The 24,392-nt window shown below is 29.2% G+C and overlaps 1 protein-coding gene and 1 long non-coding RNA gene across 5 annotated transcripts in view; one reads left to right on the top strand and one right to left on the bottom strand.

The window, feature by feature from the left end:
* Window positions 1-3,255: 3,255 nt before the first annotated feature.
* Window positions 3,256-6,289, bottom strand: LOC142324498 (uncharacterized). Its single transcript, XR_012756307.1, has 2 exons — window positions 6,063-6,289; window positions 3,256-3,612 (listed from the first exon to the last, which is right to left on the bottom strand). It is a non-coding gene; the product is annotated as an uncharacterized LOC142324498 (long non-coding RNA).
* Window positions 6,290-9,356: 3,067 nt separating this feature from the next.
* The window catches only part of Pnn (desmosome associated protein-like protein pinnin), a 44,764-nt gene continuing 29,728 nt past the window's right edge, over window positions 9,357-24,392 (top strand). For all 4 annotated transcript variants that reach the window (XM_075366749.1, XM_075366748.1, XM_075366747.1 and 1 more), the window contains exons 1-6: window positions 9,357-9,566; window positions 15,503-15,628; window positions 18,045-18,134; window positions 20,105-20,171; window positions 21,556-21,653; window positions 24,070-24,145. In XM_075366749.1, coding sequence (XP_075222864.1) covers window positions 9,436-9,566; window positions 15,503-15,628; window positions 18,045-18,134; window positions 20,105-20,171; window positions 21,556-21,653; window positions 24,070-24,145 — 588 coding nt within the window. In that variant the 5' untranslated portion in view covers window positions 9,357-9,435. The remainder of the gene's footprint in view (window positions 9,567-15,502; window positions 15,629-18,044; window positions 18,135-20,104; window positions 20,172-21,555; window positions 21,654-24,069; window positions 24,146-24,392) is intronic.

The raw sequence follows: 24,392 nt of genomic DNA, 5'->3' as shown, positions 1-24,392 counted from the left end.
TTTCCGAGTATTATGGTCCCTTTTTTAAAAAAAAATATTATAGCCTATTATTTTTACTGTCAGCGGATTTATAAGGAAAAGGGTATTAAATTTGCAGGCTTATAAACTATGCCATTCATCTTCCTTGGAACCAGATTTTGAAAACTTTTCTTAAGCTAGAATTTGTCAGAGTAACACTATAATTGCCTATATTCCCCTTTTTCATAAATATTACACACCAGTTTGTATAATCTATCAATTGCTTCCTCACTTGAACTGTGCAGTAATTCTACAGGTATTCCGTCTATTCCAGGAGCCTTTCTGCCACTCAAATCTTTTAATGCTCTCTTAAATTTCTCCCTTTTCATCCTGTTCGACTTCCTCTTCTTTCTCTATAACACCATTTTCTAATTCATTTCCTCTGCATAACTCTTCAATACATTCCACCCACCTATCGACTTTGCCTTTCATATTATAAATCAGTGTACCATCTTTGTTTAACACATTATTAGATTTTAATTTATGTACTCCAAAACTGTCCTTAACGTTTCTGTATGCTCCATCTATTTTCCCAATGTTCATTTCTCTTTCCACTTCTGAATACTTTTCTTTAATCCACTCGTCTTTCGCTACTTTGCACTTCCTGTTTATAGTATTTCTTAATTGTTGATAGTTCCTTTTACTTTCTTCATCACTAGCATTCTTATATTTTCTACATTCATCCATCAGCTGTAATATATCATCTGAAATCCAAGGTTTTCTACCAGTTTTCTTTGTTCATCATATCATCATCATCAAGGGTACTTGTAGGCATATAGACAGTAACAATCGTCGGTTTAGGTTTTGATTTTATCCTTATTACAATATTTCTATCGCTATGAATTTTGAAATACTCTACTTTCTTCCCTATCTTCTTTTTCATTACGAAACCTACTCCTGCCTGCCCATTATTTGAAGCTGAGTTAATTATTCTAAAATCACCTGACCACCAAAAGTCATTTTCCTCTTCCTATCACACCTCAATAATTCCTACTACATCTACATTTATCCTACCCATTTCCCTCTTAAAAACCTACCAACTTTTTTTAAACTTCTAACATTCCACGCTCCAACTCGTAGAATGTTATTTTTTAATTTTCTGGTGACCCCTTCCTTAGTAGTCCCAACCCAGAGATCCGAACAGGGAACTAGCTTACCTCCGGAATATTTTACCAAGGAAGGCGCAATTTTCATATTGCTATATGAAAATGCAAAGAGCTACATTTTCTTGTAAAAAAAAAGCATCTGTAGTTTTCCATTGCTTTCAGCTGCACAGTACTCAGAGGACTGAGTGATGTTGATATGACCGTTTACATCTTAACGTTTACGTTTACGTTTTAAGTCGTCCTGACCTACGCCCTTAACAACTACTGAAAGAGCTGCTGCTCTCCTTCAGGAATCATTCTTAGACTGGCTCTCAACAGATACCTCTCCGATATGGTTGCACCTTCAGTCCAGCTACTTTGTATCACTGAACACTCAAGCTCCCTCACCAATGGCAAGGTCTCATGATTCATAGAGGGAGGATATAATTATTTCATATTTTTATAAATATAAAATAATAATAAAGAATTTTATTTCAAAATTTTTAATATAAAATTGTATGGAGATTGTATAGAAAAGTAGAAAATTACTTAATAAGATAAGATGCTTATTCATTTATCTATCAAATTAAATAACAGAATTATTGTACCAAGTTTCATTTATGCTAGTATTACTAAATAGAAAAATAAGATTAATTAACAACCTATGAAAGACAAAATGTTACAATTAAAACAAGAGAAGGAATTAATAAAAATAATAATAAAAATTCTTTGGGGGGTTCAAGGGGAGTCAAACCCTGCTATATTTAGAAATAAGATATAATAAAAAATCTCAATGATTGTATTGCCACGCTTGTAAATGCAACATTTCAAGCTACGAGGGTAGCTTGAATCAACACAGGATGTTGCCACTAATTTTAAGCTGAGTTGTAGAGTTCGCAAGCTCCAGTTCACAGCACTAGCCGTATAGGATCTGGGCAAAAACATTTTTGCAAAGGGGTGACTCTCAGTCTGGTCAAGAATATTTAATGTACAGTCTTGTCCAGCTTAAAACCAGTAAATTATTCAGTATGCCTCAAACTGAAAGAACTCCAGCAGAAATTGAGTAGCTGTCTCAAGGAACAGACCATAATTAAGTTACTGCAGTATTCTTATGAGTTCATTACATTAACAACTTGCCAAATTATATTGGGAATACCTTTTTGTAGCCTATTAAAAAAATTTAATACAGGAAATGCAAAAACTTTTAAAGGCTAAGCCAGAACTGGCTGAATACTAGAGGTATCTATCCAAAAATCTTAGCCCACCACAAGATCATTCTAGGTAAAAAAGGATCATTGAAATCAGTGCATCCAGTCCTAAATAAATGTGCATATACATAGAAGGTTATGACAAGTATGATAACTGGCCAGTAGCAGACCAGTGCCAAATGAAAATACTATTGAACGACCCAATAACAAATTAAAAAAGAATCATGAAAATACTTCAAGTCATTTCTGAGAAACTGCCATACTTAGATGGAAATAAGGAAACAAGAAAGAATTTTTTCGTTATTTGTGGAGCACTAATCCAATCCCAAACAAATTTGGGATCATCCTCTACCAAATGATACAAAAATCATTAAGGTTTTCATCCTGATAAAACTTAATGCATGAACATATATAAAATTAGGGAGGGGTCAAATTGACAACCTCCTCCTTTTTGAAGTCGGTTAAAGAATAATACTTAAATTCTTTTAAAATTAAAACTCTTCTTAAATTCCAACTTTCTGAAGTTGATCAAATTATTGATGATATTTTTTAATTTAATGCAACTTAAAAAAAAGAAAATTTTTTAAAAAGTTGTAAAAGTTTTGTGATGAATTTAACTATTATAATATATGAATTCAATAATAATTTTTTTAGTAGAGCTATTCACTTTGTATTGTATGTATTTGTATTGTTCAATTTGTTTTTCCACTTTCTGAAAATAAAAGTAATACAGGTTTTATGTAACTATTGTATTGAAACAAAGTGACATCGTATGTTTTTCTAATGCATTTTGGTCATGGGAAAGGATAAAACTGGGATGTTATTAGCAGGGAATGAACTCTTTTTTAATTTCTTTATAATACTTATGAAATAAGTTCATAAATGGGAATAAGCTTCCACCAGATGTGACAGATTATTGGTGTTAAGCAATAAACCTTGACTGGTTGTACATGGGATCATTCTGGTTGTACATTTTATTTAAGAAAAATAAATCTACTTCTCAAAAAAGAAGCTTTTTATAAAAAATGTTAAACTGCAAAAGAGAATTAAAAATATGATGAAAATATTATTAGAACAAATTTTATTATTTGTTTTACTGTTATATTTTAATGAATATAACTTGTAGCATGCCTTCTTCTCACTGCAACTTCTGTATTAGATGTTTCTGGAAGGAATGAACCTTTGTATTCCTTTGTATTCACAGCCTTTGCAATGCTAAGTGAATTCATGATCTATGCATGCATTTCCTTTTTGATGGAGAATACATCTTCATTTTCAGGCTGGCACTAGGCCCACCTGACCTAATAAACAGAAAATTAAGTATTAAGTTTTCATAAGATGTAATGTGAATTATCTTCTAAACAACAAAAGATCCACAGTTATATGATATACCGTTTGACAAATGAAGGAACAAAGCTTATAAACTGCACAAGATGAACACACTATTGCATCAGCCAGCACAAGGAGAATGGAGGAAAAGTGGGCTCATTTTGCACTTACTTTATTAGAGATATGATAATATTAATGTGCACTAATATTAGCATATCTCTGGATTTTGATGGGATAGAACATTTAGTGAGGTGTCATTGAAATTATCTCATCGAATATTACCTATGCAGTGTGCTATAATAACAATAATACAGTTAAAAGGTCTAAATAATGTAATTAAACAAAAATTATTTGTTTAGATGAAATGTCATAGTATATGGGTGATATACGTGTTTAAAAGTATTACCTATGGTAACGCCTAAAAACAGATCATTGCAACTAACTCCAAAAAGCATAAAATAAAAAATGCTGAATGTCAATGTCGATCTCTTGTCTTATATGAGCTACTTCTCATGTCATAGATCTGATGTAAATAAAGTCTTCCTTGTACCAACTGTCTAACTTGTGCAATGATATTGTCAATAAAATTTTATACTTTTTAAAACTAAGTTTGTCATCGTTAAAGTTCTTTCATTGCACATTAACAACCCTGTATCACATGTGACGTATTCTATGTTCTAAAGGTTTGCAGCTGTGGCTCCGACACAACTCCTGCCAATTTTTTCATACATGATGTGTAATAAGTGACTTTCATACTTGTAATTCTTGTAAGTATGATGTTCTTTTGATAAGTAAATTTTTATTCAGACTTAAGTCTGTAAAACAATATTTTGTACGCATCAATAATATTTTTAAAAAACTATCATTGGCCACTGGTTGGTTTTTTATGTGACAAGTCAAGTGTACTCATAATAGGGCTTTTAACTGTGTTATAATCTAAAATTATTTGTGTTTTTTGTTAGCTTTGATAGAAAACCACATGATATTGAATATAATATTTCAATGAAAATAGTTACATGGAATATGGAACAGAGAATAATATTGTTTATTACTGGTGAGCTTGAGATATATTATTATTTAAATTGATCCATTTCCCCTCCACTCTAACTCATAATCCTTAAACAATAGTTATTTTTATTACTTCATCTTTGATGGAACTAAAAATATTTTCATTGAAAAAATCTTACTAAACCTGATACTCTGATGCTACATACTGCATGGTTCTTTATGATTTCTACAGCTTGTTGACTATGTCATTTGGAGTAAACAATTTCCAATGAATCTTTCCATCCTTAATTGAAGCACATTACTGCACTTACCCTCACTACTTTTTTTTTGTGTTTAACCTCCAGGTCCACCAATAAGTAATGTTTCAGAGGATGAGATGAATGATTTGTAGCATGTGTGAAAATGCCATGCCTGACTGGGATTCGAACCTGGGACCTCTGGATATAGGCTGAGATGCTACCACTCACGCCATGGAGACTGGTAACTCTCACTACTTGTATGATTAGTTTCATACCTTGTATCCTTTTCAGTCTTGGATAATTCTTCACTATCAATAACTCATGTTTTTTAATAATTTACATTTTCTCTTAACTATATGATTTGTCATAATGGTTATTACACATATTGAAACACTAAAAAAAATTAAGAGTAAGTAAATTAAATTGATTGCAACTGAATTTATAGTAGTTGTGTCTAGAACTGGAATAAAATTAGACATGCTTATAATTCTTGTCAAGATTTGCATAGTTATAAGTCATTTTGAATCAAAATATTTATTCAGATTTAATGTGACATTTTGTTTTGTTGATGAATCACTTGCAGGCTTGTATAATGACAAATTATATAATAGACAGGATACACATGACTATCTAATGAATCAAACAGTAATATAATTTTTATCAATAAATCAAAGAAATAAACAAGAAAACGATACAATATTGTAAGTATTAGTCATTAAAGTGTGAACACACAGATGCACAGTAGTTCTACTTGGGGTGTCTTAAGTAGTGTTAGCACTACTTATAGAATAATGGAAGGGTTAGTGTAGTGCAGGTCATAGTTAGCAGAGTGAATCATGTTCCAGAAACCCATCCCTACTATGAGCTTTCTAAACGTTTGTAAAAAAATGATTTATGCCAAGTTAATTATCATCTAACAACAAAATAGAATACATCTCATGACTTATGAGACAAATTAACATTTTAAAAAATGTGGCGTGTTATGTTGAACTGAACAGTGGATTGGTATTAATGAAAAAAAAATTAAATTTACAAGACATCTCATATAAAATTTATCCTTAAAACTAAAGTCATAATGCTAAGGCTGAATTGTATTCAAATTATCAAAAAATTACAAATAGTTTTAAAATAATGAATTCTATACCTATTTTTTGACGAATTCTCTAATTACGTACCATGTTTATTTATTGTAAATTGTTTATTAATTTAGTTACTGATACACGTAAACATTAATAAAGCATTTTACTCTTAGGAGGGACATCGATCTTCTAATAAAACAATTTTTCGCCAAATAATTCATCTTCATGATTGTTAACAAGTTTTTTTCCTAAAAAAAAATATTTTCGCCAAAAATTTGTACCCGAATGTACCAGTTTGATACATTATTTAGTGCAATAACATTTGCGATCCAAGTGCTAACAACATTGTAAATGCAAAAAAATATAGTCTTGAACTGTGATCTCAGTTCTATATACGTTTGTATTTTTATGAACTTTATTTTAACTCCAGTTTGATTAGCAATTTTTTATTTTAATTCTAGTTATTAGAGATTTTATTATATCTTATGAAATTAATTTTTATATTACAATTTTTCATTACCAGCTACTTTCCATCAGTTAACCATCTTAACGTAAATTAATTGCGGATATCAATATTATAATTGTTTTTTTTAAATTTATAATTATTGGTAATTTTATAGTTTGGTGGAAGTAGTGTTAGTGTTATTTTCATGTTAAGTGTGAATTTGTAGCGGTTAATAAAAATTAGTTTAACTTAAGTTACTTGTAGTGGTAGCACTACTTGCCGTAGCCGACTGTTTAGTAGTTCTTGTTTGTGGAGTTATTAGTGAGTGAGATTATTTAAAATATAATCTGTGCAATGGAGTCTACAATAATGAAAGTTTACGGCAGTTTGCAGGCAGAGTTAGAAAAAGCCAAAGAGGATTTAAAAGGGGTTGAAGAGAATATTAAAAAAATAATAGGAAGAGATCCTAATGAAGGTCCTCCTAGGTAAGAGGTTAATAGGTTAGAAATTTATTGTGTTAATGTTTAATAACTGTGTGCTACATTACTTGTGTTAAAAAATAAATAAAATGATTTATTTCAAGTTTAACAGTAAATCGTAATCTAATTTATTGGTTTATTGTTTAGTGGAAAGGTAAAGTTTTCAAGTTATTAGTAGGTGCAGTTCATTTACCCTATTTACTTAATCAGGTATAGGTTGCATGCAGTAGGTATTAGATCGATTTTAAGTAATTTATTCGTGATAATGCCAAGGCTGTATTGTATCCAAATTTTATATATTCAAACAAACTTTTATCAAAAATAAATTTAAAAAATTTTAACTTATATTATCAAAAATAAATATAAATTTTGTTATCAAACAAACTTCAAGTTTGTTTGATAATTACAAATATTACTCGCAGTGATAAAAATAAAAATGTTAAGATAGTGTGTTTTCATTACAACTTAGTATTACTAACTTTCGAGCAGAATACGGTTACCAATGTAGTTGTGTTCAAATATATTCTATAGCTTTGATTGTATTTTGTGTGAATCCTGTTGATATTTTAGAAAAGGTTGATTCAGTGTGGTGAAAATGTATGCAAGAAGAAGGAAGTTTAGTCCAAAGTGATATAATTTATTCTACAATTATCTTTTTATTTTTCAAAACATTGCCCCACAGTCGTTTTTAAAATTTGTTTCAACTATTGCTACCAATTAAAAATTAGATAAATTAGATCTTTTCTGTTAGTAGGCCGCATTTCTAAATCTATATAAAAAGTTTAAATGGACTTAACAACAATATATGTACACCAGCATTTGTACCTCCAATGCTTTTTACTTCTAATATCAAGTTGTAGCATTCAAAATAAAATCATTTATGCAGGGTGATTCCAAATTGCACGGCAATCTCTCAGAAGAAGATTCTATAGCTAAAAATAAGAAAAAAAGTTCATATAAAAATAGGTTAGAAAACAGTTTGTTTGTTACTTCACTAACATTTAGTCACAAAACATTTAGTTCGGCTTTCTGCTACCTCTCTGAAATTAAACCACACTACAATTTTTTTGATACAAATCAAGCGCAAAATTTAGTACTTTCTTTTGGTTTTTTATCAAAGAAACTGAATAAAAGTGGTCCCAAACCTTTATCTTGTCTAGGTTTCAATAAAAACCAGGTAAAACACAAAAATGTTTTGTCAGAAAATACACTTTTTAGGTATGGAATAAAATAGCTTTATTAATTTACCAATAAACAAATAAAAATTCCTAGTTAACTTTTTAGAGAATTTAATTCTGAGAATTTAAATTGATGTAAATAATATCTATTAAAATTAAACACAAATTTAGGAAGTTCAACTTTAATTAGAAACTAAATGCACAAACTGGTTCCAAAAAGTGATACAAATTTAAACAGAACAATCTTAACAACATAATGTAAATGAAAATAAATATGAGAACTTACCAGTAACAGAAAAAATGAATTAAAAATAGATGTAAAAAAATCACATGCTTTTTGGTTTTTCAAAAAATTATTAAATATCAAAATTGTTACTTAAAGACGCAAGCATTTATTCAAAGTAGTTACTCAGTGTGGCAGCAATTCTATTCATTGCACAGGTAAGCTTGATGAATCCATGCCAGCCAGGCACATCTAATAGCATTATTAGATGTGCCTAATAATTATTCCTGATAGTTATTCTATCTATCCATTGCTTACTAAATGTGTTATTTAAATGTTCATCACATTATGACAGTAGTGAGCTGGTGTGCCATCATTGGAAAACCACATTTGCATTCCATGTACAAATGTTATAATATTTTCCAAGAGTTCCATCAGATTTATTTGCAAAAAATGCAAGTATCGCTCTCTATTGAGCCTTGGTGGTAAGAAAAAAGGGCCTATGAGAATGTCACCAAGAAGACCACACCACACATTAAATGAAAAAGTGTGTTGTAAATGACTTGTAGCCATCTCATAGGAATTTTCTTCTGCCTGAGTGTGAGTTTCGGTAATTTACAATGTCCCCGAATGTACCAGTTTGATACATTATTTAGTGCAATAACATTTGCGATCCAAGTGCTAACAACATTGTAAATGCAAAAAAATATAGTCTTGAACTGTGATCTCAGTTCTATATACGTTTGTATTTTTATGAACTTTATTTTAACTCCAGTTTGATTAGCAATTTTTTATTTTAATTCTAGTTATTAGAGATTTTATTATATCTTATGAAATTAATTTTTATATTACAATTTTTCATTACCAGCTACTTTCCATCAGTTAACCATCTTAACGTAAATTAATTGCGGATATCAATATTATAATTGTTTTTTTTAAATTTATAATTATTGGTAATTTTATAGTTTGGTGGAAGTAGTGTTAGTGTTATTTTCATGTTAAGTGTGAATTTGTAGCGGTTAATAAAAATTAGTTTAACTTAAGTTACTTGTAGTGGTAGCACTACTTGCCGTAGCCGACTGTTTAGTAGTTCTTGTTTGTGGAGTTATTAGTGAGTGAGATTATTTAAAATATAATCTGTGCAATGGAGTCTACAATAATGAAAGTTTACGGCAGTTTGCAGGCAGAGTTAGAAAAAGCCAAAGAGGATTTAAAAGGGGTTGAAGAGAATATTAAAAAAATAATAGGAAGAGATCCTAATGAAGGTCCTCCTAGGTAAGAGGTTAATAGGTTAGAAATTTATTGTGTTAATGTTTAATAACTGTGTGCTACATTACTTGTGTTAAAAAATAAATAAAATGATTTATTTCAAGTTTAACAGTAAATCGTAATCTAATTTATTGGTTTATTGTTTAGTGGAAAGGTAAAGTTTTCAAGTTATTAGTAGGTGCAGTTCATTTACCCTATTTACTTAATCAGGTATAGGTTGCATGCAGTAGGTATTAGATCGATTTTAAGTAATTTATTCGTGATAATGCCAAGGCTGTATTGTATCCAAATTTTATATATTCAAACAAACTTTTATCAAAAATAAATTTAAAAAATTTTAACTTATATTATCAAAAATAAATATAAATTTTGTTATCAAACAAACTTCAAGTTTGTTTGATAATTACAAATATTACTCGCAGTGATAAAAATAAAAATGTTAAGATAGTGTGTTTTCATTACAACTTAGTATTACTAACTTTCGAGCAGAATACGGTTACCAATGTAGTTGTGTTCAAATATATTCTATAGCTTTGATTGTATTTTGTGTGAATCCTGTTGATATTTTAGAAAAGGTTGATTCAGTGTGGTGAAAATGTATGCAAGAAGAAGGAAGTTTAGTCCAAAGTGATATAATTTATTCTACAATTATCTTTTTATTTTTCAAAACATTGCCCCACAGTCGTTTTTAAAATTTGTTTCAACTATTGCTACCAATTAAAAATTAGATAAATTAGATCTTTTCTGTTAGTAGGCCGCATTTCTAAATCTATATAAAAAGTTTAAATGGACTTAACAACAATATATGTACACCAGCATTTGTACCTCCAATGCTTTTTACTTCTAATATCAAGTTGTAGCATTCAAAATAAAATCATTTATGCAGGGTGATTCCAAATTGCACGGCAATCTCTCAGAAGAAGATTCTATAGCTAAAAATAAGAAAAAAAGTTCATATAAAAATAGGTTAGAAAACAGTTTGTTTGTTACTTCACTAACATTTAGTCACAAAACATTTAGTTCGGCTTTCTGCTACCTCTCTGAAATTAAACCACACTACAATTTTTTTGATACAAATCAAGCGCAAAATTTAGTACTTTCTTTTGGTTTTTTATCAAAGAAACTGAATAAAAGTGGTCCCAAACCTTTATCTTGTCTAGGTTTCAATAAAAACCAGGTAAAACACAAAAATGTTTTGTCAGAAAATACACTTTTTAGGTATGGAATAAAATAGCTTTATTAATTTACCAATAAACAAATAAAAATTCCTAGTTAACTTTTTAGAGAATTTAATTCTGAGAATTTAAATTGATGTAAATAATATCTATTAAAATTAAACACAAATTTAGGAAGTTCAACTTTAATTAGAAACTAAATGCACAAACTGGTTCCAAAAAGTGATACAAATTTAAACAGAACAATCTTAACAACATAATGTAAATGAAAATAAATATGAGAACTTACCAGTAACAGAAAAAATGAATTAAAAATAGATGTAAAAAAATCACATGCTTTTTGGTTTTTCAAAAAATTATTAAATATCAAAATTGTTACTTAAAGACGCAAGCATTTATTCAAAGTAGTTACTCAGTGTGGCAGCAATTCTATTCATTGCACAGGTAAGCTTGATGAATCCATGCCAGCCAGGCACATCTAATAGCATTATTAGATGTGCCTAATAATTATTCCTGATAGTTATTCTATCTATCCATTGCTTACTAAATGTGTTATTTAAATGTTCATCACATTATGACAGTAGTGAGCTGGTGTGCCATCATTGGAAAACCACATTTGCATTCCATGTACAAATGTTATAATATTTTCCAAGAGTTCCATCAGATTTATTTGCAAAAAATGCAAGTATCGCTCTCTATTGAGCCTTGGTGGTAAGAAAAAAGGGCCTATGAGAATGTCACCAAGAAGACCACACCACACATTAAATGAAAAAGTGTGTTGTAAATGACTTGTAGCCATCTCATAGGAATTTTCTTCTGCCTGAGTGTGAGTTTCGGTAATTTACAATGTCATTTCTTATAAAACAAAATTCATCAGTAACTAGAATATTACTTAGGAGATTGGGATGTTGTTCACATTTTCTAATTAACTATTGACAGAATTTCATCCTTTTATCAAAATCAGGTGGTAATTACTCTTGTATGTGTGTTGTATGGAATGGGTATAATTATTGCTCTCATAACATCTGCCACACCCTTGATTGTGAAACATCAAATGATGTTTCTCAATCACTGGTTGCAATGTGACAACCTTCTGGTGCTTGAGGTGGAAGATACTGCAGGTGCATTTTATACTGCTTCGTCAGCATTGGCATTTCTCACAAAAAGTTCACGACCAGCATTGAATTGTAGTTTAAGCATACCTGTTTCTAGAATCCTCCTCTCCAAAGTTACGCCTCAAATGTTTTACGATCTGGTACTCATTGATTTGGATAATTTTCCTGGTATTCACGCACAGCAGTCAGTCCATTTTTATCTACTTTACCATAAATTAACATGTCCATCAACTTTCCAAATGAAAACAGATTTGGGGCATCACCCACTGTGAATGTCTGACTGTACAATAACAGCACAAACACTGCTCAAATGAATATTCAAATGCTAGATACTAAATTTAGTTGTTAACCAGCTGTTATTGCTAACTTACAAAAAATTAAAAATCTTGAATATCTTTTAGAAGAATGTCTTTTAATTTATTTCTATAATTTTTAGTATTTGTATGTGTATTATTCTGTTTAAAATCATACCACTTTTCCAATCCTGTTTGTGTGTTTTGTTTTTTTATTAAAGTTGGACTTCTCAATAAATGTTATTTACATAAATTTTCTCAGAATTAAATTCTCTACAAAATTAACTAGAAAATTTTATTTGTTTATTGGTAAATTAAGGAAGTTATTTTATTCCAAACCTAAAAAAGTGTATTTTCTGACAAAACCTTTTTATTTTTTATACTGTTTTTCTTAAAACCTAAGCAAGATAGAGGTCTGGGACCACTTTTATTCAATCTCATAGATCAAAGACCATAAGGAAATACCAAATTTAGCCCTCAATTTATACCCCAAAATTTTTAATATGGTTTAATTTCAGAGAGGGAGCAGAAAGCAGGGCTAAATGTTTTAGGAGCAGAAACTGACAAACGAACCGTTTTGTGACCTATGTTTGTATGAATTTTTTTTCTTATTTTTGGCTATAGAATCGTCTCCTGAGGGATTGCTGTGGAATTTGGAATCAGTCTGTATAGTACATTTAAATCGTTAAATTTAGTTGTTCAACAACTAGAATGCAAATTACGTTAATTTCATAATGCAAATTACATTAATTTCATGAATTAAGTGAAGTTTACTGCAGACTTTTTACCAAAGCTGCAATTTTTTGCCTGAGTAGGAGAAATTATAACAAAGTTTTTTGATGATGTTTACCATCAATTAGAGAACATTGTTTACTTGGTAACAATGTTTCACATTGTGTAGTGTCAAACTGATCTACTATTACATTATTGTTAAAATTCTCTTGTTGAAGCCTATATCAACCTACCCTTCTCTTTTTTCTGTTCAGCCTCCTGAACCACCATAAGGAATTACTTCAGAGGGTGAATGAGGATGATATTTATGAATGTAAATGAAGTCTAGTCTTGTAGACAGTCTCAAGTCAACCATACCTGAGATGTGTGGTTGATTGAAACCCAACCACCAAAGAACACCAGTATCCACAATATAGTATTCAAATCCGTATAAAAGTAACTAACTACCTTTACTAGGATTTGAACCTTAGAATCTTGACTTCGTAATCAGCTGATTTGCTATGGCGAGTTCACCACTAGACCAATCCAATATTTATTAAGATATGTGTATGTGTTTATTTTACAGTCTGACCTGTTTCTGTAGATTCCTTGTTCAGAGTTGTAATTGTGTACATTGTGAACATCTGTTTAATGTGCATATGTTTGAAGTTAAATCCCAAGAGCAGCAGAACCATTAGATATGATCTATTTTTATAATTTTTTCTATAAAAATTACGTATTTTCTTTTAATTTTTTTAATGATAGATGATTGTTTCCAAAATGAATGATTCCATACTCTCATAAGAAGTACGTGGTACTTGGCCAATTATGCTACTCATTTGCCTCAAATAGGTGTGTCATATAGTACAATGGTATTTAAACAGCATTAGAGGACTAAGTTGGGACAAAAGTGTAATCAGAATCTAGGATTTAATTTTTACCAACAATTATAAATTCGAATTGTGGTATCTGTTAAATTGTCTGTTTACCAGTTGTAAATATTATTGTGATTAATGAAATTATTAGTATAATACAATTATAACAATAATTGTATTGCGATTAGAAATTTAATTTAATAATGTGTATGATTTGAGGGTTGGCTGAAATGTAATGCACACTAGAATGTAATGGGAGAATAGAATCTCTCACAGAGAGACAGGAGCTTGTATTTTCAGTCCATTACTACCAACATTTCAAAACTCTTTAACCCATTTTCTGTCAGTCTCTGTGGTTAGTCGAGTATGTCTGGTGTCAATGTATCTGAAACAGAGTGCATTGATTGAATTTTTAATAGCAGAAAAGTAAAAGTTAAGGATATTTATTGTCATATAAAAGGAGTTCATGGTGACAAAGCTGTTGATCAAAGTATTATGGTGGGCAATAAAATTGTGTAAGGTGTTTCCACCTCCTTTTTGTGCTTCTAATACACCTTAGGAGATGTGTATGTTGTGTTTAACAATCCATGGAGCTGATAATTGTGCAACACAGTAATGCCTTGCCACTTATATTGTGTGCAACCACCGAGACTCTTGTGAAGATGATATTGAACCTATTCTACACTCTCCATACTTATCAAATTTGGTGTACTGCAGTTTTTATTTCTTTCTGAAATTAAAGAGGGATATGAAGAGTAATTATTTCACCTTGAATGCTGAACTGAAGGATGCAGGTCCTGGACCAAGGAAAGACTCCTAGCATTCTGCATTGACTGAAGAAGAAAACTGGTTTACCATTGGGAGAAATGTGTAGCTGTAAGTAATGATTATGCAGAAAATTAAATGTAAGTTTTTATAGCAAATAAAATATACTTTTATGCCGTACTTGTTTCATTTAACTAGTTCTTTTAGTGAACTATGAGCAACTATACATTACATTTCAGCCACTCCTCATAAGTTCTTTGACTTACCATTAAATTTAGAAAATAATTGTCTGTAAATACTAACAGCTATGAACTGGGTATAATTTTAAGCTTCTTATGAAATATAAAAATCCCGGTAAGTCATCGTCATTTATTTCATGATCTATTGAATTTGATTCATCGTCAACAATATTTAAAACAAACTTATCGGTAACTTATTATATATTCTTGTAATAAAAATATTTCTACTTTTTTTTTCCATGCTAGTATAACAAATTTCAGTTTAATATCAGGTAGTAATGTTTGTATTGCATCCAAATTATTGTTTGTGTTGTAATTAGCAACACAATGAACATAGATGGTTCACTTCATACCATATAAATTTGATTGGATTGGGGTTCATATTGTGTGGTGTAATCTTAAAATTAAATTATGTTTAAATTTAGAAATCACATCTGTTATGAATGTTGTCATTTTTGTTGTTTGTTACCTTTTTCAGATTTGGATGTATTAAATGCTATTTTGTGTTTTCTTAATCAGTTCTGCTTTTCAATTTTCCATGAATTTGAATTTGGAGGTGGATTTTTTAATGAATTAAATTGAAATATTAGGAAGCTCTTTGCAATCCTTTTTATCTTTCTGCAAAATTAGTAGTAACTTTTTACCTTTTGAAAGTCAAATGTGAAAACGAAAAGGCCTTGTTCCTTACTGCTATTATTATATTCCTTACTCAATGTATAGTTATAATGAATATAGCCCTCCACTAAATGTCTGTGCTATTTTGTTTCAGATTAAGTTTAAAAAGACCATTGAATGTTGCTGATGAAGATTTTGCTAGGAACAATGATAATTCTGCATGGAAGTCTAATCAGGCTGAAGGGGAATTTGGGGGAAACATTCGTGGTTTTTCTTCAAGGTAATTGAATGATTTTGTCTTTTGTGTGGTGCTTATATACATATGGTATGGTGTAATTGCTTACGATTCCTGTTTTGCATTAAAATTATTACAGAAATTAGCGTAAGATAAAGATATAAATTTTGCAAGACATAAAGTGCAGAATGTAAGTGGATAAAACAGTCTTGTATTGTATATTTAGGGTGATGTTTGTAGAATAGAGTTTAATAGGAAAGAGAAGTAATAATGATAACAGAGAATGGAAGGAGGGGGAGAAGATCTTATGGAAAATGGGAAGAGTATTTTTCTGAAATTGTTCTGAAAAAAATAATGGAAGAGGGAACTGTGAAGAGGGAGTGTAAGGGTTACAACTGAAAGATCCCAGTGCTTAACAGCAAAAGAAAAAGAGGAATAAAGTAAGAATAAAAGCTTAACAATAAAATTGTGACAGATGTACATTTTTTTATTAAGTTTTGATTATCTTTTAATTTTTTATACTTATTTTTTGAAGTTAAATTATTTTAAGAATGTTAGTATTTTACCTAAAACTTCTGTTAATTCATATTAACTGTCTCTCTCTTTTTGTCTTTACTTTTGTGATTTTCATATGCTTATATTGTTTTTGCCTTATTATCAGGTTTTATAAATATAATACAGATTTAGCGTAGTTGTTGGCTAATTCTTTAAAATATGTAGCTTCTATTAACAACAATCTTCTTAAGATTATACTGCCTCACATGAGAAAAATGGGCCCCTTGGAATCACTATATAGCTATTACAAAGTTAATCCATGGATGATTTTGATGAATTAATGGTATAAAATACATTTTGGATTATGGTATAAAATACAGAAATATGGTGGTCAAGTTGAAAATCAGAATTTAAAAAAAATGTTCTAACAACTTTTATTGTTAAGATACTAGGTCTTGTGGTAAAGAAGTTGACAACTATCTCTCATAATATACAGGATGTTTGTAAAAGTGAGGGCTGGCTGTATTTTTTCAGATTCTACTTGTAAAACTAAACAAAAAATATCCTTAGGAAAAATGGCAATTTCTTCTTCCTTCTCCCCCTGTCACCCATTTTGTTATTTTTATATAAAAATTTATATCTCAAGTTTGGATATATGAATCACATTAGTATTTGGTAAGTGTCTTGGTAATAAAGTTTTAAAATTAACAAAAAATCAGGAATTAAGTACCTTTGCAAATTAAAAAAATGGTGGCTATGTTTATTTTTTAATTCATTATATCTCTATAAATATTAGTTTTATCAAAATTTAAAATATTAAGTTTTCGTTGTCATCAATGTGTTTGATGACAATGAACGAAGCGAGAGGCTGTCAACTGCTGTTTACAATGAAAACGTTGCGAAAGTGTGTGCGCTCCTGCTCGAAAAATCTCATCTTACCCTTCGGGCCATAACAGAAGAGTCATCAGTAAAGACATGGTATGTACAATTCTAAAAGAAAAGATAAACTGCCAAAAGGTGTGCTCTCGTTTTGTTTCATCCTTCTTGACTGAATAAAAAAAACAGGTGCGTCTTTCTTGCGCTCAAGACTTCGTAAACTGCCGATAACGACCCAAATTTTTTACAAACAATTGTAACTGAGGATGAAAGCTAGTGCTTCAAGTATGATCTGCAAATGAAGCATCAGTCCGCTGCTTGGTTCAATCCTGGAGCACAAAGATTGGCAAAAGTCACACAGCAAAAATCAAGAGTGAAAATGGTGTTGATTGCATTCTTCGACTCAAAGGGCCTAATTCATCATGAATTTCACCCGACTGGTCAAACCGTGAATTCTAAATTCCATTTGGAAGTAATGAAACACCTGATGCGTTGCATTCTTCGAATCCAGCCTGGACTCCAGGTAGTTGGAATTTTTTTCATGACAATGCTCTGGCACACATGGCAACAGTTTTAACGTGTTATTATGCCACAAATCAAATCACCCACCATCTTATCCCACCCACCCTATTCTCCCAACTTGGTTCAAGCAGACTGTTTTCTGTTCCTGAATATCAAGTTGAAGATGAAAGGCTGCTTTTTCAATGACATTCTAGCCATCCAAAGGCCTTGCACTGAGCAGTTGAAGGTGATCCCACAAAGTGATTTCTTCAGAGCATTTGATGGGTTCTACCTGCACTGCAACGAGTGTATAACAAGAGAGAAGGTTTCGATGTAGAGGGCTTATGCGAGTAAATTTGTTTATCTGTAAATCTGTATTTTTAATTTTTATTTAATTTAGTTTGGGAACTTTTCAGACATACTGTGTAAATTGAGCTGAAATAACAAGAACTACCTTTTTATTGTTCACTAGCATGACTATTTTGTATACAAACATTCTTAAATTTATCAATGGCTTTTGTATTTACTTATGTTTTTAGATTTCTGTACTTATGTACCTTACTATGGTTTTGTAAATTTTTTTTAATAGAGGACGACAAGAAGACATCCGTGGAAGAGGTGAGGAGGATCGGTTGTCGGTGAAGAAGAGACTTGGAGATCCTAAGGCTGTTTTTAGCAGGTTCGTCTTTTTGTTTAAAAAACAATTAAAGAATAAATTATTATATAATAACCACCAACTAAACAGCTTGTTGATTAAAAATTAAATAAAAACATTCACAAACTTCCCTTTTTTGTTTCTTTTGATCGTATTTACCTACGATTTATTTCCATTATCTGTCGTTCCATTGCTGTTGACTGAACACTTCTTCCATATCCTTCAATGTTTACTATATATTTCTTTGCCGACTGATGTTTTCTTGATTTTGTGTATCCTCTTTCAAGTTTTTTTATATTTCTGCAATAATGAAATTATGTAATTTCTGCATTGGAAGTATTAGTGGAACCTGATAATTTGTTATCAAAATAGGCATATAATTTTAATTAAATAAATATAAAATACTTTCATATATAAATACTGTGAAGTACTGTTTGGAAAACAGATTTCATAAATATTGTGTTAATATGATAGTCACATGAAAAGAAGTATATTTGACTGAAACATTTCATTTTGTAACTCATAAATTGGTATTTCATTGTCAACTATAACTTAAATAATAATTTCATAGATAGAAATTCATAATTTATAATTTTGTTTAGTAATGTGGATATTTATTAATTAAATTTGTTTTTATTTTTTCTCTTTTATACCGGAATTGATAATTTGCTCCTTTCAGTTACAGAAGACTCGGTCTCCATGACATTTTCTCGACAATGTATGTTTCACAAATTTCAGACTTTTTAAATTTTGGAACTTTTTCAATTAAAAAGGGTAATGAAATAAATCTCTCTCACTATAGAGGGGAGAATAGTTTTAAAAACTAGATAATACAAGGAGAGTTGAATTGTAGAAGAATAGTTTTCCATTGACACTTATATGTGGATAAAAAAAATTGTGTGAAGAAAAAATTATAACATTTTAGACCATGACTAAAGAAATTGCCAGAGGGCATTAGAAGATTATCGTAAACGTAAAAATTTCTGATAAAATGTTTTTTCATATGCATGTTCAGATTTATTTAATTTAATGTATCTTCAGTTCTACCTTGAAAATGAGGGTTAAATGAGGAAAATTGGACTAAAAGTGGAGTTTTGCATAAATCTAGTGTTTGTTTTATAAAAAAATTTCATTAAACTTTTTCATTTCTGTATGATAAAGACTAGCCAAGGTAAATATTTTTACTTTTTGGTAAATCTGGCTCTCATTTAAGAAAGTCTCTTTTCGTGCATATTTCTTCGATTTTCTTTGAAAATTAAGGACTCCTGTGTAAGTAATAAGCCACACAAAACAAAACTTAATCAAATTCCATTAGTACAATTTCTTTTTCTTCATGTCTTTTTGTAATGAAAATTGATGTTTGATAATATTATTTAGTATTATTTTTAAGGTAATTCTGATCTTTCACCCTTTTAATGCAAGTACATTTCTTTGCATTGTCAATTTTTTTCTCTAAATATCAATACAAAAAATAAGTTTAATTTGTAATTTGAAGGAAATTTCCTTACCCACATGATGGTATGACTGACTAACACTAGAGAAAATATTTTAGTTGGGATTGATAAATTTTGTGTTAATTTTAGGCACAAAAAATATACGACTTTAGACTTGAAAAGAAAAGAAGTGAATTTTGATGCATAGTAAGTGCTGCATTAACTGTGCATACATTTAAGCTGTTACGTAAAATGATGTATTACATTACTTTTTGATTAAATCTTTTTTTTTTTTTAACTGTTATTAGTTTGTGTTTTATTATGTACTTTTCAGTAGTGTAAAAATGTTTAATTTGCCAACTACGTGGTGGAGTAGTAGTGTCTTAGCCTTTCAAACACTTATCATTTTTTCTTACAAAAAATTTTCCGTACTCATATCTTCCATGTTCAAGTTTATGTGGTGAATTAATCTGTTTCTTTTTATCAATTAACAAATGACAGATAACATTTATGGTTTTTTATAAAAATAATTTTAATAGATAATTATTGGTAATGTTTCAGGTTATCCAGGCCAGTGAGGAATCGTCGTGATGACAACAGTGGTGATGAAGATACTAGTACTAATAAGGTAAATGATTTAAATCCTGCACATTGTAAATAATGAAAAACTGCTATTATCCTAAATTTTTATATGACAGATTCTTTCATGACCAGAAGAGTACAAATCAAAACAATTTATGAAAATTAAAGTTTTTAAATGTATTTTTATTTACTTTTGTGCTGAGAAAAATGGAAGTTTGAATTAATATTTAATTTTTCTTTGTTGTATAACCAAACATATAATTCTGATCTATTTATAGGCTTTGCTGTTTTTACTCTTTTATGACTTATAGAAAAATCTTCAAATTTGTCAATAGTTAACTATAAATACAGAAAACTTTGTAGTGATCTACACATTGTAAGTTAATCATGTATGACCAGTCTGTTGCAGTCTACTGCATTTTGTCAGATGTACTGATTTTGTACAGTAAAAAACTGAAACCTGAGGAAACGTTTTGTCTCTATAATGAATTTTGATGGATTGAATGAAGGTTTTCTTTTTAAAAGTGTTGTGATTACTGTAAGTTGTTAAAAAGAAGTAACTGGAAGGGATTACAAGTGTTTTAAGAAGTAAATTATTTCTGTTGTTGAAACCCATTTAAATGTTAGATCATTTACTGTTAGTTAATAGTTAATATTTAAATGAAAAGAAAAATTAACAAAACTTTACAAAACCTGATATGATCAAAAACATTACAAAATGCTTCTGAAGAGTGCTAAATTGGGTTTTTTTCTGATTTAGAGAAAGCTGAAACAAGATATGGCTCCTTTTTTTAAGAGCCTATTTTATATTAGGGATGGCAAAACATTAACCTAATGGGCTAGGTGATTATAAGGAATTCTGGGCAGTTAATGGTTGAAAATTCATTATGTTATTAAAATAAGCTTTAAGAGGAGGGCAATTGCCTAGTATTAAAGGTGGTTAGAGATGGATTAAAATCCATTTTTTAATTACCGAAGATGAGAGATCTCTAAGGTATAATGTCAGACATTCAAGAAATGTGAATTCAAGAAATCACAGTAAGTCTTGTCAGCTTATTAGATACTTGTGTGTGTGTGTGTGTGTGTGTGTGTGTATAAAGATTAATGCCTTTTTTGTTTAATGCTGGCAGAATTTTTACACTCTCAGTACTTTTTCTCATATCTTGGGCCATGTTCACATTAGTCATTCCATTCATTAATTTTTTTGTATTTAACATCAATTTCTTCTGAAAAAATTTTCAGTTTAGTTGGGAGATTTTGATGAAATGATTAAAACAATATAGTTTTAAATTTTCATGTGAGAAAATATTTTGATGAGTGTTTCCTTAAAAAGTAAGAAATAATTAAAACAGTTTTGAAAGAAATTTCATGGAATTAAAATTATTAGTTTTGTTGTAATTTAATTTTATATTTATACTTTTTATTTACAGCCTGCTCTGTCTTCACAAGTGATCGCTTTTCCTCCACAACTTCCATCCAGACAAGAAGTTCTTGCAGCCCAGGGTACTGATGAACACAGTAAAGCAAGGTATTTATTTATTCATTTTATTTGTTTAATATACTGATAAAATGATGTTCTATCGTCACTTTCAATATTCTGAAAGGTCTTATAGAAATGAAGACTTTTTTCTGTTGATCCAGAAATATCAGTTATAGATCAATGTTTAGAGTATAAATAAAATATAACACATAGACTTTTCATATATGTATGTACATATATTGATATTTTGAATATATATGTTTATATTTGCATTAGAATAATAAATTATTGTAATAAATTATTAAAATCTTTCATTCCAATCCGCAAGGTGTTTACAAAACCACAGCTTTCTCACTTTTTAATGCTGATTTTGTGGATTTAGAGTTAACATGAAAGACATAAACTGCTGAAACATTTACCAATTTGAGTAATGAGTTTTGCCTCTTTGTGTAACATTTTATTGGTAATTTTAAACTAATTACTTTCCTATCATGTGCTGTTGTTGCTTTCAGTGATTACTTTTACAAGTTGTGAGAGATTTTCTGGCAACCATCATTGAATTTAGTCTAGTGGTTTTCATAGTCCTTTTTCAAAATTTAAATTATCTGCTGTTCATTTCACCCCAGCTTTCAGCAATCTATTTGCAGTTGATATATGTTACTCCATTTTAATTTGCCTCATGGAGTACATTTATCGTTTATGTGATTACTGAATCATTGATCCTTGCACAAACTTACAGGAAACTGGCTATATTTTTACCTATTATTACTTCAATCATAGCTGAAAATTATGATTGAAAGAAAATTTTAACTTATATTAATTTTTAATTTTCTTATGAATTTGTTTACATTCAAAACTTATTTACATTTTTTAGGCATCAGTTTATTGTTACATTAAATGATCATTTTTTTTATTATCAGTCTTTTTTAACTGTGTTCACAGTTTTAATAAATATATTTACTTAAATACAACATTTACTTAAATATATTAGGAAGTAAAATTATAGGTTGTAGAAAATAATAGCAATCAATTAATATTCAAAAAGGAGTGTTCTATCAAATTGCATTCTAATACATGTTGTAAATGCAGTCTTTTTATTCACTATTTACTAAAAGTAAAAATAAATATGTGTTGAGAAGAAAAAAGAATTCAAAAGCATTGGCAATTGTAAAAGTGTAGATAACGGAATGTAACTCTATTTGCTGTTTGAATGTGACACCATTGACTATTGCACTATTTTTCTAACTGGCTTTAATAGATTTTGATTTATTGATTTTTTTATATGTGTAATTGATTATATGGCACTAAAATATTGAAAACAGTATTTCATAGTCTCTGTAACCATTGTAAATTCTGACCTAAATGTAAATTAAATTGAATTGGCTTATTTAAATTGGTGAATTTATTTATATTTTATTTTATTATAAATTATTTTGTTATATGGATTTCTTAATACGTCGTCAGATGATATTTTAAAAAAAATGTAAAAGTTAAATTAATAGCAGCATGATTCATTAGTTATCAAAAATTCCTTCTTAAAATAGAATTTTAAGAAATATGACATCATGCTTGAAAAATGAACAAACGTTTTCTATACAAAGAGCATTATATTTGTATGAGTACACATACTCTTCACAGACTTGATAATTCGGAGAAATAGTGACGGGGTTAGACCGGTGAGGCCATCAGAAAGCATCAGTTTTGTATTGGATTTTGACGTGGTTAGTTTAGTGCAATGAGTATGTTTAAAAAAAAAACTGATCAGGAAATTCATAAACTATGATTTGTACGGAATACGTTTATGAGAATTTAATGTCAAAGGCCTCTCCATAAAAACATTTCATGGATCTATCAGAAGATTCCTTATCCGTCGACTTTTTTAAAATAACATTAAAAAATATTATTGAAAATGTAACATGTTATAATGACAAATTATGTTTAAAATTATAATTAAAATTAATTTTGGGTTGGCCAATTCCTTAGTATTATAATTATTAATAAGATATTTTGTTAAGTTCTGATGTGTAGAAGTAGTTATGTAATAGTGGTACTACGAACTCAAGTAGACTAGTTATGGGAGTACTGAGTCAATTGTGTTTATTGTAATTTTTTTATTTGTTGAATTATTGTAATTTTTTTTGTAAAACTCGAGAGAGAAGCATAAGCAACATAGTCCTAGCACATTGTTTCACAAATAGTAAGTTCATTTTTTGTTTATTAAAAATTTTATTTTTGTGTATAATTTAAATTTGAAGTTTTATCAGAAGCTTACATCTTTGGAAAGAAATACAAATTAAGTGAATTCTGAAGTAACAACACTGAAAAAAAAAACAAATGAAAAAATAACAACACAGATTCTTAACAAAAGTCAGCTTTTGGCACATCTTTAAATTATTAAAAAGATCATTCATTATTCATTTTTAATTTAAAAAAAAATTGTTTTATATTTTTTGTTATTTTTCAGAAATCGAAGAATGTTTGGATCACTTTTAGGAACGTTACAGAAATTTAGACAAGAAGAGACTCGTTTAAAGGATAGGGTAAGATTTACTTTTATGACTTTTTTCTTAGTTTTCAGCAAAATTTTAAATTTTTTTATTTTAATTTTTGTATGGTGTAATAAAAATATTTAATTTTTCATTATATTTAAATATCTAGTATTTTTTCATCATAAACATTGTTTAATAATTTGATAATTCTATTAAATCAATTTTTATGTATTTTCTAAAATAATTGTTTTCAATGCGATTCATTTAATATATGTTTTATGTTTATTGTTTTGTATTT

This window comes from Lycorma delicatula, chromosome 5, assembly GCF_047948215.1.
Source record: "Lycorma delicatula isolate Av1 chromosome 5, ASM4794821v1, whole genome shotgun sequence".
Lineage (NCBI taxonomy): Eukaryota > Metazoa > Arthropoda > Insecta > Hemiptera > Fulgoridae > Lycorma > Lycorma delicatula.
This window is presented reverse-complemented; position numbering and strand designations above follow the sequence as displayed.